Raw genomic sequence first — 16925 nt, 5'->3', positions numbered from 1 at the left:
TTGTTACACAGGAACAGGAGGAGGCCCATTCAGCCCCTCGAGCCTGTTACACAGGAATATGGTGGAGGCCCATTCAGCCCCTCGAGCCTGTTACACAGGAACAGGAGGAGACCCATTCAGCCCCTCGAGCCTGTTACACAGGAACAGGAGGAGGCCCATTCAGCCCCTCGAGCCTGTTGCACAGGAACAGGAGGATGCCCATTCAGCCCCTCGAGCCTGTTACACAGGAATATGGTGGAGGCCCATTCAGCCCCTCGAGCCTGTTACACAGGAACAGGAGGAGGTCCATTCAGCCCCTCGAGACTGTTACACAGGAACAGGAGGTGGCCCATTCAGCCCCTCGAGCCTGTTACACAGGAACAGGAGGAGACCCATTCAGCCCCTCGAGCCTGTTACACAGGAACAGGAGGAGGCCCATTCAGCCCCTCGAGCCTGTTACACAGGAACAGGAGGAGGCCCATTCAGCCCCTCGAGCCTGTTACAAAGGAACAGGAGGAGGCCCATTCAGCCCCTCGAGCCTGTTACACAGGAACAGGAGGAGGACCATTCAGCCCCTCGAGCCTGTTACACAGGAACAGGAGGAGGCCCATTCAGCCCCTCGAGCCTGTTACACAGGAACAGGAGGAGGACCATTCAGCCCCTCGAGCCTGTTACACAGGAACAGGAGGAGGCCCATTCAGCCCCTCGAGCCTGTTACACAGGAACAGGAGGAGGACCATTCAGCCCCTCGAGCCTGTTACACAGGAACAGGAGGAGGCCCATTCAGCCCCTCGAGCCTGTTACGCAGGAACAGGAGGAGCCCATTCAGCCCCTCGAGCCTGTTACACAGGAACAGGAGGAGGCCCATTCAGCCCCTCGGGCCTGTTACACAGGAATAGGAGGAGGCCCATTCAGCCCCTCATAGAGTCATAGAGTCATAGAGTTATACAGCACAGAAAGAGGCCCTTCGGCCCATCGCGTCCGCGGCGGCCATCAAGCCCTATCTAATCTAATCCCATTTTCCAGCACTTGGTCCGTAGCCTTGTATGCTATGGCATTTCAAGTGCTCATCTAAATGCTTCTTGAATGTTGTGAGGGTTCCTGCCTCTACCACCCTTTCAGGCAGTGAGTTCCAGATTCCAACCACCCTCTGGGTGAAAACGTTTTTCCTCAAATCCCCTCTAAACCTCCTGCCCCTTACCTTGAAACTATGCCCCCTGTTTATTGACCCCTCTACTAAGGGGAAACGTTCCTTTCTATCCACCCTATCTATGCCCCTCATAATTTTGTACACCTCAATCAGGTCCCCCCTCAGCCTTCTCTGCTCCAAGGAAAACAACCCCAGCCTGTCCAGACTCTCTTCATAGCTGAAGCGCTCCAGCCCAGGTAACATCCTGGTGAATCTCCTCTGCACCCTCTCCAATGCAATCACATCCCTCCTATAGTGTGGCGACCAGAACTGCACACAGTATTCCAGCTGTGGCCTAACTAGCGTTTTGTACAGCTCCATCATAACCTCCCTGCTCTTATATTCTATGCCTCGGCTAATGAAGGCAAGTATCCCATATGCCTTTTTAACCACCTTATCCACCTGTTCTGCTGCCTTCAGGGATCTATGTACATGCACACCAAGGTCCCTCTGATCCTCTGTCTTTCCTAGGGTCTTACCATTCATTGTATATTCCCTTGCCTTGTTAGTCCATCCAAAATGCATCACCTCACACTTTTCAGGGTTAAATTCAATTTGCCACTGTTCTGCCCATCTGACCAACCCATCTATATCGACCTGCAGACTGAGGCTACCCTCCTCGCTATTTACCACCCCACCAAATTTTGTGTCATCTGCGAACTTACTGATCATACCTTTTTCATTCACATCCAAATCATTAATGTAGACCACAAACAGCAAGGGACCCAGCACCGATCCCTGTGGTACCCCACTGGACACAGGCTTCCAGTCACAAAAACAACCTTCCACCGTCACCCTCTGCCTTCTGCCACTAAGCCAGTTTTGGATCCAATGTGCCAAGGCACCCTGGATCCCATGGGCTCTTACCTTCCTGACCAGTCTCCTATGCGGGACTTTATCAAAAGCCTTACTGAAGTCCAGGTAAACCACATCCACTGCACCACCCTCATCCACACACCTAGTCACCCCCTTGATAAATTCAATCAAATTGGTCAGACACGATCTTCCCTTGACAAAGCCATGCTGACTATCCCTGATTAATCCTTGCCTCTCCAAGTGGAGACTAATTCTGTCCCTCAGAATTTTTTCCAATAATTTTCCTACCACTGATGTTAGGCTCACTGGCCTGTAATTCCCTGGTTTCTCCCTACTACCCTTCTTGAATAATGGTACTACGTTAGCTGTTCTCCAGACCTCTGGCACATCCCCTGTGGGCAGAGAGGTTCTGAAAATTTGTGTCAGAGCCCCTGCAATCTCCTCCTTTGCCTCACATAGTAGCCTGGGATACATCTCGTCCGAGCCCGTTACACAGGAACAGGAGGAGGCCCATTCAACCCCTCGAGCCTGTTACGCAGGAACAGGAGGAGGCCCATTCATCCCCCTCAAGACTGTTACACTGGAAAAGGAGGAGGCCCATTCAGCCCCTCGAGCCTGTTACACAGGAACAGGAGGAGGCCCATTCAGCCCCTCGAGCCTGTTACACAGGAACAGGAGGAGGCCCATTCAGCCCCTCGAGCCTGTTACACAGGAACAGGAGGAGGCCCATTCAGCCCCTCGAGCCTGTTACACAGGAACAGGAGGCCCATTCAGCCCCTCGAGCCTGTTACACAGGAACAGGAGGAGGCCCATTCCGCCCCTCAAGCCTGTTACACAGGAACAGGAGGAGGCCCATTCAGCCCCTCGAGCCTGTTACACAGGAACAGGAGGAGGCCCATTCAGCCCCTCGAGCCTGTTACACAGGAACAGGAGGAGGCCCATTCAGCCCCTCGAGCCTGTTACACAGGAACAGGAGGAGGCCCATTCAGCCCCTCGAGCCTGTTACACAGGAACAGGAGGCCCATTCAGCCCCTCGAGCCTGTTACACAGGAACAGGAGGAGGCCCATTCAGCCCCTCGAGCCTGTTACACAGGAACAGGAGGAGGCCCATTCAGCCCCTCGAGCCTGTTACACAGGAACAGGAGGAGGCCCATTCAGCCCCTCGAGCCTGTTACACAGGAACAGGAGGCCCATTCAGCCCCTCGAGCCTGTTACACAGGAACAGGAGGAGGCCCATTCAGCCCCTCGAGTCTGTTACACAGGAACAGGAGGCCCATTCAGCCCCTTGAGCCTGTTACACAGGAACAGGAGGAGGCCCATTCAGCCCCTCGAGCCTGTTACACAGGAACAGGAGGAGGCCCATTCAGCCCCTCGAGCCTGTTACACAGGAACAGGAGGAGGCCCATTCAGCCCCTCGAGCCTGTTACACAGGAACAGGAGGAGGCCCATTCAGCCCCTCGAGCCTGTTACACAGGAACAGGAGGAGGCCCATTCAGCCCCTCGAGCCTGTTACACAGGAACAGGAGGAGGCCCATTCCGCCCCTCGAGCCTGTTACACAGGAACAGGAGGAGGCCCATTCAGCCCCTCGAGCCTGTTACACAGGAACAGGAGGCCCATTCAGCCCCTCGAGCCTATTCCGCCATTCAATTAGATCACGGCTGACCTGTATCTTCACTCCATCTACCCGCCTCGGTTCCGTAACCTTTAACATCGTTACCCAACACAAATCTATCGATCTCAGCCTTGAAAGCTCCAATTGTCCCCCAGTCTCAGCTTTTTTTGGGGGGAGAGAGTTCCAGATTTCCACCCCCCTTTGTGTGAAGAAGTGCTTCCTGACATCACCCCTGAACGGCCTGGCTCTAATTTTAAGGTTCTGCCCCCTTTGTCTGGACTCCCCCCACCAGAGGAAATAGTCTCTCTCTCTCGACCCTATCGAATCGTTTAATCATCTCAAACACCTCGATTCGATCACCCCTTAATCTTCTAAACTCCGGGGAATACTTTCAGTTTCACCCTTTCAGCCCCGGGTATCATTCTGGGGAATCTGCGCTGCTCCCGCTCCGAGGCCGAGATATCCTTCCTGAGGAGCGGGGCCCAGAACCGAACACAGTCACTCCAACAATAAAAATGAAAAACTAAGTGTTTGTATTTTGGTCGAAGGATAAATATTGGCCAGGACACCTGGGAGAACTCCCCCTGCTCTTTGCCCGGGGATTCTTTATGGCCATTTGAGAAAGCAGACGTTGTGTGGGTTTAATGTCTCGTCCAAAAGCTGGCACCTCCGATAGTGCGGTGCTCCCTCAGTACTGCCCCTCCGACAGTGTGACGGTCCCTCAGTACTGCCCCTCCGACAGTGTGACGCTCCCTCAGTACTGCCCCGCCGACAGTGCGGCGCTCCCTCAGTACTGCCCCTCCGACACTGCTGCGATCCCTCAGTACTGCCCCTCCGACAGTGCGGTGCTCCCTCAGCACTGCCCCTCCCCCAGTGCGGCGCTCCCTCAATACAGCCTCCCCGACAGTGCGGCGCTCCCTCAGTACTGCCCCTCCGACAGTGAGGCGCTCCCTCAGTACAGCCCCTCCGATAGTGCGGCCCTCCCTCAGTACAGCCCCTCCGACAGTGCGGCGCTCCCTCAGTACTGTCCCTCCCACAGTGCGGCGCTCACTCAGTACTGTCCCTCCCACAGTGCGGCGCTCCCTCAGTACTGCCCCTCCGACAGTGCGGCGCTCCCTCAGTACTGCCCCTCCTACAGTACGGCGCTCCCTCAGTACGACCCCTCCGACAGTGCAGCGCTCCCTCAGTACTGCCCCTCCGACAGTGCGGGGCTCCCTCAGTACTCCCCAGCTGACAGTGTGGCACTCCCTCAGAACTGCCCCTCCGACAGTGCGGCACTCCCTTAGTGCTGCCCCTCCTACAGTACGGCGCTCCCTCAGTACGACAGCTCCGACAGTGCAGCGCTCCCTCAGTACGACCCCTCCGACAGTGCAGTGCTCCCTCAGTACTCCCCCTCCGACAGTGCGGTGCTCCCTCAGTACTGCCCCTCCGACAGTGCAGCGCTCCCTCAGTACTGCCCCTCCCACAGTATGGCGCTCCCTCAGTACTGCCCCTCCCACAGTATGGCGCTCCCTCAGTACTGCCCCTCCGATAGTGCGGCGCTCTCGCAGTACTGCCCCTCCGACAGTGCGGCGGTCCCTCAGTACTGCCCCTCTGACAGTGCGGCGCTCCGACAGTTCGGCGGTCCCTCAGTACCAGCCCTCCGGCAGTGCGGCACTCCTTCAGTACTGTCACTGAGAGTGCCGACCTGGATTTTGGGGCTTAAATCTCTGGAGTGGGTCTTTCGAACCCACGACCTTCTTTCTCGGAGGTGCAGGAGAATGCTGAAGCGATTGGTTCAAGCTGAAGCGAGTTAGGTACCTGCTCTGATCACTAACACCTCAACGAAAGCAGGCTTGATGCTGAGCTCTGGTTTACTTACACTTCACATTTAAGGTGATGCTTTTGAAGTGAGATTCGTTTTGTACAGAGAAATGTTCGCATCTCAGTGTCCTCCCATTGTCTTTGTAGGATGTGACAAATTTCAACGTTGCATGGGTCACCCATCCGTTTTGGGCAGTGCCAGCGGTTTCTGATGAAGAGGACCTGTTTAAGCCATCAGCACCGTACCATCTGACGAGACCAGGGCACAAATACTTCACCGAGCAATTTAATGTCACTTCCATTCCCTCTCTGATCTCGGCAGGCGATGATATCTTTATCAAGCTTGACACATCTTTTGAGGAATAGTTAAGTGAGACACAATGTTATTTAATATGTACCGTGCGTTTAAATAGAGCAAAAATCAGCCAGCTCCTTCCTGGAGTTACATCGAGTCCATTGCACCGAAAGAGGGCATTCGGCCCAACTGGTCCATCCAGGTGTTTGTGCTCCACATGAGCCTCCTCCCACCCCTCTTCATCTCACCCCATCAACACCAGCTTCCTCCCACCCCTCTTCATCTCACCCCGTCAACACCAGCCTCCTCCCACCCCTCTTCATCTCACTCCGTCAAAACCAGCCTCCTCCCACCCCTCTTCATCTCACCCCGTCAACACCAGCCTCCTCCCACCCCTCTTCATCTCACCCCATCAACACCAGCCTCCTCCCACCCCTCTTCATCTCACCCCACCAACACCAGCCTCCTCCCACCACTCTTCATCTCACCCCATCAACACCAGCCTCCCCTCACCCCTCTTCATCTCACCCCATCAACACCAGCCTCCTCCCGCCCCTCTTCATCTCACCCCGTCAACACCAGCCTCCTCCCACCCCTCTTCATCTCACCCCGTCAAAACCAGCCTCCTCCCACCCCTCTTCATCTCACCCCATCAACACCAGACTCCTCCCACCCCTCTTCATCTCACTCCGTCAAAACCAGACTCCTCCCACCCCTCTTCATCTCACCCCATCAACACCAGCATCCTCCCACCCCTCTTCATCTAACCCCATCAACACCAGCCTCCTCCCATCTCTCTTCATCTCACCCCATCAACACCAGACTCCTCCCACCCCTCTTCATCTCACCCCATCAACACCAGCCTCCTCCCGCCCCTCTTCATCTCACCCCATCAACACCAGCCTCCGCCCACCCCTCTTCATCTCACTCCATCAACATCAGCCTCCTCCCACCCCTCTTCATCTCACCGCATCAACACCAGCCTCCTCCCACCTCTCTTCATCTCACCCCATCAAAACCAGCCTCCTCCCACCCCTCTTCATCTCACCCCATCAACACCAGCCTCCTCCCACCGCCCTTCATCTCACCCCATCAACAGCAGCCTCCTCCCATCCCTCTTCATCTCACCCCATCAACACCAGCCTCCTCCCACCCCTCTTCATCTCACCCCATCCACACCAGCCTCCTCCCACGCCTCTTCATCTCACCACTTCAACACCAGCCTCCTCCCACCCCTCTTCATCTCACCCCGTCAACACCAGCCTCCTCCCACCCCTCTTCATCTCACCCCATCAACACCAGCCTCCTCCCACCCCTCTTCATCTCACCCCATCTACACCAGCCTCCTCCCACCCCTCTTCATCTCACCCCATCAACACCAGACTCCTCCCACCCCTCTTCATCTCACCCCATCAACACCAGCCTCCTCCCACCCCTCTTCATCTCACCCCGTCAAGACCAGCCTCCTCCCACCCCTCTTCATCTCACCCCGTCAACACCAGCCTCCTCCCACACCTCTTCATCTCACCCCATCAACACCAGCCTCCTCCCACCCCTCTTCATCTCACCCCATCAACACCAGCCTCCTCTCACCTCTCTTCATCTCACCCCATCAACACCAGCCTCCTCCCACCCCTCTTCATCTCACCCCATCAACACCAGCCTCCTCCCACCCCTCTTCACCTCACCCCATCAACACCAGCCTCCTCCCACCCCTCTTCATCTCACCCCGTCAACACCAGCCTCCTCCCACCCCTCTTCATCTCACCCCATCAACACCAGCCCCCTCCCACCCCTCTTCATCTCACCGCATCAACACCAGCCTCCTCCCACCCCTCTTCATCTCACTCCATCAACACCAGCCTCCTCCCACCCCTCTTCATCTCAACCCATCAACACCAACCTGCTCCCACCCCTCTTCATCTCACCCCATCAACACCAGCCTCCTCACACCCCTCTTCATCTCACCCCATCAACACCAGCCTCCTCCCACCCCTCTTCATCTCACCCCATCAACACCAGCCTCCTGCCACCCCTCTTCATCTCACCCCATCAACACCAGCCTCCTCCCTCCCCTCTTCATCTCACCCCATCAACACCAGCCTCCGCCCACCCCTCTTCATCTCACCCCATCAACACCAGCCTCCGCCCACCCCTCTTCATCTCATCCCATCAATACCAGCCTCCTCCCACCCCTCTTCATCTCACTCCATCAACACCAGCCTCCTCCCACCCCTTTTCATCTCAACCCATCAACACCAGCCTCCTCCCACCCCTCTTCATCTCACCCCATCAACACCAGCCTCCTCCCACCCCTTTTCATCTCAACCCATCAACACCAGCCTCCTCCCACCCCTCTTCATCTCACCCTATCATCGCAGAGCAGCCTGCACAGAGTGGGATTAAAATGGAGTGGACTTAAAAATAGTATTTCATTTGGGAATTTGGAATGAGTGGGAATTTCTGCTAAGTATTGGGTGAGTCGGCGAGGTAAAACGTGAAATTTTGTTCAGCATTCTGATTTTAACCTAGAACTTTAAAAACTGCAGTGGTCGTCAGCTGTACGTGTTTATCTTGAATAGCCGCCAATCACCAGGAGCAGGGGAGCTGGGTCATCACTTGTAAATTGGGTGAGGCGCCTAGAGTATAAAAGTAAACTGGTCTGCAGAGCACAGAGGACCAAGAAATTGATAAGGAAAGAGAAAATAGACTAAAAGCTCCTATAGGTATGTAAAAAGGAAGGGAGTAGCAAAATTAAATGTGGGTCCCTTAGAGGCTGAGACAGGAGAAATTATAATGGGGAATAAGGAATTGGCAGAGAAACTAAACAAATATTTTGGGCTGGATTTTCATTCAGAAGTTGGGAAGGAGGCGAGACTACAACTTTCGGGTTTTAGTCCCGCCTCCATGGAGATGCGGCCAATCCACGTGATTTTACCTTGATTGACCTTGTTGAGCCCACCCAGCGGGCTCAGCAGGCCAATTAAGGGCCACCTGGCAACAGGTGACATCACAGACTGAAATTTCATCTGTCAAGATGTGTTGACAGATGAAATATCAGCGTTTCACAGCTGTTTGAAGCTGTCAAACACTGACAGTCTTACTTCTAACATGAGTCCTTCTCCACAGACTCAGTTAGAAATCTCTCCGGCACAGAAAGCTGAAGGCTGTCACTTTTGACAGTTCGCAGCCTTTCTGCTTTCTGTGCCGGTGAGATGAGGGACTCAGAAACCTAGAGGAAGGAAGGCTGAAAATGTAAGTACAGGTAATTTAAACTTCTTTAAACACTTTACACACACCAAACACAATTACCTCTGCACTCATGCACCCATCACTCACCTGAACACCAGACATCTCGACCCCTTCAGCCCGATGGTCCGCCTCCTCTAACTTGGCGTGGTTTGGAGCCGTTGGGAATCCCACACTTCAACCTTCAAAATAGGGATTTGGCTAAAAACTGCCTGTTAACTACCTGTTAACAGGCAGTTAATTGTCACTTATCCCCTTCCCGCCTCGGGGAGGCGGGTCCCAGTGCGGGGCGGGTACCCGCCTCTTTTGAAACTGGCATGGAGGAGGGTTGGGGGCAGGATGGTGTCGGGACCCCCAAATTTGGGACTTTAACCCCCTCACACGCCTCCAATCCCGACTCCACGGGTCAATGAAAATTCAACCCCTTTGTGTCTGTCTTCACGGAAGAAGACACAGAAAACTTCTTGGAAATAGTGGAGAACCAAGGGTCTAGCGAGAATGAGGAACTGAAAGAAATTAGTATTAGTAAAAAGATAGTGCTTGAGAAACTAAAGCCAATAAATCCCCTGGACCTGATGGCCTGCATCCTCGGGTTTTGAAAGAGGTGGGTATAGAGATAGTGGATGCATTGGTTGTCATGCTCTAAAATATCATAGATTCTAGAACGGTTCCTGTGGATTGGAAGGTAGCAAATGTAACCCCACTATTTAAGAAAGGAGGGAGAGAGAAAATGGGGAACTACAGACCAGTTAGCCTGACATCAGTAGCAGGGAATATGCTAGAATCTATTATTAAGGACGTGGTAACAGGGCACTTAGAAAATAATGGGGCAGAAATTCCTCCCCAAACGTGTGAGTACGGAAAGGGTACTCACGCGTCTGGCCGGAGGAAATGCCGGTTTTTAGCATGCACAGCGCATGCGCTGAAAACCGGCATTTCCTCTCCTCTAACCCAAGAGGTGAAGAGGCTAGCGCGTGCGCTGTAGGGGGCAGCGCCTGCGTCTTGGATTTCCTCTGTTTTGGGGGATTTGCGCATGTGTAAAGGCCTCCGGTCTTTACGCTTGTAAAAAGCACACGTAAGTATTTATTTTTACAGGTAAGTGGTGTTTTAGTGCAATTGAGAATTTTTTTTCCCACAGGTTTATTATTTTAAAGAATCTACAATAAGGTAAGTTTAGTTTTAGACCCTTTTTATTAAAAATTTATTTTTTCAAAAAAAAAAGTTATAGTTTAAATTATTTTTTAAAACTTATTTATACTTAATTTAATGATTGGGATGTTTTTTTTAAATTTTACTTAAAGTTTAAGTAGTGTTTTGGGGTGCAGTACTTCTCATGAGTTTGACAGTTCTTACTCTCAAACTCATGAATGAAGTTTCCCCTCCCCTGATTGGCTGAACAGTGCTCACCTGATCCCAGCTGGCACATCGCACTAACTACGCCGCTGGGTCAGGTTAGCACAGCGCGCCGACATCAGAACCGGGCCACTGAAAGGAAATCCACTGCGGGCCAGGTTTCAGATGTCGGCGCGCCGGGTAAGTGCACATCGGGGGCTTGCACGCGCGGCAAGCCCCCGACACCAAGTTCTGGGCCAATAATAGGATTTGGGCAGTCAACACGGATTTATGAAAGGGAAATCGTGTTTGAGAAATCTGTTAGAGATTTTTGAGGTTGTAACTAGCAGAATAGATCAGGGGAAACCAGTGGATGTGGTGTATTTGGATTTTCAGAAGGCATTCGATAAGGTGCCACACAAGAGGTTATTAAACAAAATTAGGGCTCATGGGATTGGGGGTAATATACTAGCAGGGATTGGGGATTGGTTAATGGACAGAAAACAGAGAGTAGGAATAAACAGGTCATTTTTGGGTTGGCAGGCTGTAACTAGTGGGGTGCTGCAAGGATCAGTGCTTGGGTCTCAGCTATTCACAATCTACATCAATGATTTGGATGAAGGGACCGAGTGTAATATATCCAAGTTTGCTGATGATACAAAGCTGGGTGAGAATGTAAGTTGTGAGGAGGATGCAAGGAGGCTTCAAGGGGATATAGACAGGCTAAGTGAGTGGGCAAGAACATGGCAAATGGAATATAATGTGGAGAAATGTGAGGTTATTTAGTTTGGTAGGAAAAATAGAAAAGCAGAGTATTTTTTAAATGGTGAGATATTGGGAAATGTTGGTGTTCAGAGGGACCTGGGTGTCCTTGTACACGAATCACTGAAAGTTAACAGGCAGGTACAGCAGGCAATTAGGAAATCAAATGGTATGTTGGCCTTTATTACAAGAGGATTTGAGTATAAGAGTAAAGACGTCTTACTGCGATTATATAGGGCCCTGGTGAGACCACACCTGCAGTATTGTGTACAGTTTTGGTCTCCTTACCTAAGGAAGGATATACTTGCCATAGAGGGAGTCCAGCAAAGGTTCACCAGACTGGTTCCTGGGATGGGGGGATTGTCCTATGAGAACAGATTGAGCAGACTAGGCCGATATTCTCTAGAGTTTAGAAAAATGAGAGGTGATCTCATTGAATCATACAAGATTCTGACAGAGTTTGACAGGGTAGATGCAGGGAGGATGTTTCCCCTGGCTGGGGAGTCTAGAACCAGGGGGCACAGTCTCTGCCTGTAAGGCAAGTATATCCTTCCTCAGATAAGGAGACCAAAACTGTGCACAGTGCCCCAAGTGTGGCCTAATCAAGGTATATGGAGAACTGAACCGTGCACAGTGCTCCAAGTGTGGTCTAACCAATGTATATGGAGACCGGAACTGTGCACAGTGCTCCAAGTGTGGACTAACCAAGGTATATGGAGACCAGAACTGTGCACAGTGCTCCCAGTGTGGTCTAACCAAGGTATATGGAGACCAGAACTGTGCACAGTGCTTCAAGTGTGGTCTGACCAAGGTATATGGAGACCAGAACTGTGCACAGTGCTTCAAGTGTGGTCTAACGAAGGTATATGGCGACCAGAACTGTGCACAGCGCTCCAAGTGTGGTCTAACCAAGGTGTATGGGGACCAGAACTGTGCACAGTGCTCTAAGTGTGGTCTAACCAAGGTATATGGAGACCAGAACTGTGCACAGTGCTCCAAGTGTGGTCTAACCAAGGTATATGGAGACCAGAACTGTACACAGTGTTCCAAGTGTGGTCTAACCAAGGTATATGGAGACCAGAACTGTGCACAGTGCTCCAAGTGTGGTCTAACCAAGACCGAATGGATGTGCTACAGAATTTGTTCATCCCAGTTTGGCATAAAAATAAAACAAAAAAGTTGACTCAACCGTGGCTAACAAGGGAAATTAGGGATAGCATAAGATCCAAGGAGAGGACATATAAATTGGCTAGAAAAAGCAATAATCCTGAGGATTGGGAGCAGTTTAGCCTGACATCGGTAGTGGGGAAAATGCTAGAGTCTATTATAAAAGATGTAATAGCAGAGCACTTGGAAAGCAGTGACAGGATCAGACAAAGTCAACATGGATTTACAAAAGGTAAATCATGCTTGACTAATCTACTGGAATTTTTTGAGGATGTAACTGGTAAAATAGATAAGGGAGAACCAGTGGATGTGGTGTATTTGGACTTTCAGAAGACTTTCGATAAGATCCCACATAAGAGATTAGCGTGCAAAATTAAGGCACATGGGATTGGGGGCAAGGTATTGACTTGGATAGAGAACTGGTTGGCGGACAGAAAGCAAAGAGTTGGTATAAACGGGTCGTTTTCCGAGTGGCAGACAGTGAATAGTGGGGTACCGCAAGGATCGGTCCTAGGACCCCAGCTGTTCACAATATATATTAATGATCTGGACGAGGGAATTGGATGTAATATCTCCAAATTTGCAGATGACACAAAGCTGGGCGGGAGGGTAAGCTGCGAGGAGGATGTCGGGAAACTCCAGTACGATTTGGACAGGTTGGGTGATTGGGCAGAAACATGGCAAATGCACGATAATGTGGATAAATGTGAGGTTATCCACTTTGGTGGCAAAAACAGGAAGGCAGATTATTATTTGAATGGCAATAGATTGGGAGAAGGGGAAGTGCAAAGAGACCTGGGTGTCCTTGTGCACCAGTCGCTGAAGGTAAGCATGCAGGTGCAGCAGGCGGTTAAGAAGGCAAATGGTATGTTGGCCTTCGTAGCAAGAGGGTTTGAGTACAGGAACAAGGATGTCTTGCTACAGTTGTACAGGGCCTTGGTGAGACCGCACCTTGAGTATTGTGTGCAGTTTTGATCACCTTACCTGAGGAAGGACGTTCTTGCCATGGAGGGAGTGCAGCGAAGATTCACCAGGCTGATACCTGGGATGGCAGGAATGACGTATGAGGAGAGATTGTATCGATTGGGCTTATACTCACTGGAGTTTAGAAGATTGAGAGGGGATCTCATCAAAACCTATAAAATTCTGTCAGGCCTGGACAGACTAGATGCAGGAAGGATGTTCCCGATGGCCGGGGAGTCCAGAACCAGGGGTCATAGTCTAAGGATAAGGGGTAAGCCATTTAGGACTGAAATGAGGAGGAATTTCTTCAACCAGAGAGTGGGGAACCTGTGGAATTCTCTGCCACAGAGGGCGGTGGAGGCTAGTTCATTAAATATATTCAAGAAAGAGTTGGATATATTTCTTGAGGCTAAAGGGATCAAGGGATATGGGGAAAAGGCAGGGACAGGGTACTGAATTTGGATGATCAGCCATGATCACATTGAATGGCGGAGCAGGCTCGAAGGGCCGAATGGCCGACTCCTGCTCCTATCTTCTATGTTACTATGTTTCTATATGGAGACCAGAACTGTGCACGGTGCTCCAAGTGTGGTCTAACCAAGGTATATGGAGACCAGAACTGTGCACAGTGCTCCAAGTGTGGTCTAACCAAGGTATATGGAGACCAGAACTGTGCACAGTGCTCCAAGTGTGGTCTAACCAAGGTATATGGAGACCAGAACTGTACACAGTGCTCCAAGTGTGGTCTAACCAAGGTATATGGAGACCAGAACTGTGCACAGTGCTCCAAGTGTGGTCTAACCAAGGTATACAGAGACCAGAACTGTGCACAGTGCTCCAAGTGTGGTCTAACCGAGGTATACGGAGACCAGACCTGTGCACAGTGCTCCAAGTGTGGTCTAACCAAGGTATATGGAGACTGGAACTGTGCACAGTGCTCCAAGTGTGGTCTAACCAAGGTATATGGAGACCAGATCTGTGCACAATGCTCCAAGTGTGGTCTAACCAAGGTATATGGAGACCAGAACTGTGCACAGTGCTCCAAGTGTGGTCTAACCAAGGTATACAGAGACCAGAACTGTGCACAGTGCTCCAAGTGTGGTCTAACCGAGGTATATGGAGACCAGAACTGTGCACAATGCTCCAAGTGTGGTCCATATGAGACTTACCAGAAATATTTATCGTGACTCCATCTGGTCCTGAATATTTCAGATGATCGGTGTGCTCCATTCGAAAGTAATAAATTCCCTCATCGCTCTTCTTCAATTTATTGAGTTTTAAGGTGCAATCCCTGCCGTTTTCCCAATTGCCGAGGAAATGAGCGCGATGTTGGAAGAGAGGGTTTGAGTTGCCGCTGGAGTTGAGCACGAGGATCCCATCAGTCTTATCTCCCTGCAACCACATGACGGCTTTGAAGGGCGAAGTTCTGGGATAGCTGAAGGTGCAAGGGATGATCACACAGGAACCTTCTGCCCCGGTTATGAAGCTGGGGGTCGTCACAACCCGTTGCTGGCAAAGGACATCTAGAACAACAACAACAACATGCATTTATACAGCACCTTTCACATCGTAAAATGTCCCAAGGAGCTTCACAGGAGTGTAAATCGGGCAAAAGATTTCACCCCGAGCCACACATGAGGAGACATTAGGACAGGCGACCAAAAGCTTGGTCAAAGAGGTCGGTTTCAAGGAGCGTCTTAAAGGAGGAGAGAGAGGCGGAGAGGTTTAGGGAGGGAATTCCAGAGCTCGGGGCCCAGGCGGCTGAAGGCACGGCTGTCAATGGTGGAGCGATGGAAATCGGGGGATGTGCAAGAGGCCGGAATTGGAGGAGCGCAGAGATCTCGGAGCGCTGCAGGGGCTGGAGGAGGGTACAGAGATAGGGAGGGTTGTAGCGGCTGGAGGAGGTTACGGAGATAGGGAGGGTTGTATGGGTTGGAGGAGGTTACAGAGATAGGGAGGGGTGTAGGGGGCTGGAGGAGGTTACAGAGTTAGGGAGGGTTGTAGGGCTGGAGGAAGTTACAGAGATAGGGAGGGTTGTAGGGGCTGGAGGAGGTTACAGAGATAGGGAGGGTTGTAGGGGCTGGAGGGGGTTACAGAGATAGGGAGGGTTCTAGGGGTTGGAGGAGGTTATGGAGATAGGGAGGGTTGTAGGGGCTGGAGGAGGTTACAGAGATGGGGGGGTTGTAGGGGCTGGAGGAGGTTACAGAGATAGGGAGGGTTGTAGGGGGCTGGAGGAGTTTACAGAGATAGGGGGGTTGTAGGGGCTGGAGGAGGTTACAGAGATAGGGAGGGTTGTAGGGGGCTGGAGGAGGTTACAGAGATTGAGAGGGTTGTAGGGGCTGGAGGAGGTTACAGAGATAGGGAGGGTTGTAGGGGCTGGAGGAGGCTATGGAGATAGGGAGGGTTGTAGGGGCTGGAGGAGGTTACAGAGATAGGGAGGGTTGTAGGGGCTGGAGGAGGTTACAGAGATAGGGACGGTTGTAGGGAACTGGAGGAGGTTACAGAGATTGGGATGGTTGTAGGGGGCTGGAGGAGGTTACAGAGATAGGGAGGTTTGTAGGGGGCTGGAGGAGGTTACAGAGATAGGGAGTGTTGTAGGGGCTGGAGGGGGTTACAGAGATAGGGAGGGTTGTAGGGGCTGGATGAGGTTACGGAGATAGGGAGGGTTGTAGGGGCTGGAGGAGGTTACAGAGATAGGGAGGGTTGTAAGGGCTGGAGGAGGTTACAGAGATAGGGAGGTTTGTAGGGGCTGGAGGAGGTTACAGAGATAGGGAGGGTTGTAGGGCTGGAGGAGGTCACAGAGATAGGGAGGGTGGCGAGGAGGGATTTGAAAAACAAGGAAGAGATGCGATGCCGGACCGGGAGCCAATGTAGGTCAGCGAGCGACATGGGGTGATGAGTGAACGGGATTGGGTGCGAGTCAGGACACGGGGCCAGCGAGAGTTTGAGATGAGCTGGAGTTTATGTAGGGTGGAAGATGGGACGACGGTCAGGAGATTGTCGGAGTCTGGAGGTGACAATGTCACCGGTGAGGGTTTCAGCGGCGGATGAGCTGAGGTAGGGGCGGAGACGGGCGATGTTACGGAGGTGGAAGAGGGCGGTCTTGGTGATGGCGAGGATTTGGAATGAGAAGCTCACAGAGAAATCTCCCGTCCAATTCCGTTATGAAGAAGCAGGAAAGCGTAGTCGTCTGTCATGAGGGCTGTTAAATCCATGGGCTCGGACATTGTCCTTTCGGGCGGTCGATGGGCGCCCCTTCGTTCGGCGACGACGGCGCGGCCGCCATCTTGGTTGATGGCAGCCATTGTGGTGGCCGGTCGCGGTGAGCGTACGGAGCCAGCAGGAGGCGCACTGCCGCTCCATTTCAGCCACTGTGCAAATCAGTCCCCAATCAACTTCAATATCATTGATATTAATTGAGCCAATTAAGGCTTGCCCGATTACAATAATTACCACTCATATTTATTCTTAATCGGCCTTTGCTTCTCTCATGCAATCGGCAGGCGAAGAGAACCATAGAATGTTTCAGCAAAGGACCAGGCCATTCAGCCCATCAAGGCTTTATTCTGCACAGTCTAATCCCACTCTCCCCTCACTCCCCATAACCTTTAATGTCCCACCCAGCCTAATCCCACTCTCCCCCTCACTCCCCGTACCCTTTAATATCCCACCCAGTCTAATCCCACACTCCCCCTCACTCCCTGTACCCTTTAATATCCCACCCAGTCTAATCCCTCTCTCCCCCTCACTCCCCGCA

General features: G+C 52.1%; 1 protein-coding gene across 1 annotated transcript in view; it reads right to left on the bottom strand.

The window, feature by feature from the left end:
* LOC147110132 (B-cell receptor CD22-like) overlaps positions 1 to 16925 on the bottom strand; it is a 175035-nt gene that overhangs the window by 106966 nt on the left and 51144 nt on the right. The window contains exons 2-3 of the mRNA XM_086004064.1: positions 14338 to 14691; positions 5459 to 5752 (exon numbers count right to left, since the gene is read on the bottom strand). Coding sequence (XP_085860190.1) covers positions 5459 to 5752; positions 14338 to 14691 — 648 coding nt within the window. The remainder of the gene's footprint in view (positions 1 to 5458; positions 5753 to 14337; positions 14692 to 16925) is intronic.

This window comes from Somniosus microcephalus, chromosome 12 (genome assembly GCF_052327205.1).
Source record: "Somniosus microcephalus isolate GS21.2 chromosome 12, FLI_Smic_1.0, whole genome shotgun sequence".
Lineage (NCBI taxonomy): Eukaryota > Metazoa > Chordata > Chondrichthyes > Squaliformes > Somniosidae > Somniosus > Somniosus microcephalus.
This window is presented reverse-complemented; position numbering and strand designations above follow the sequence as displayed.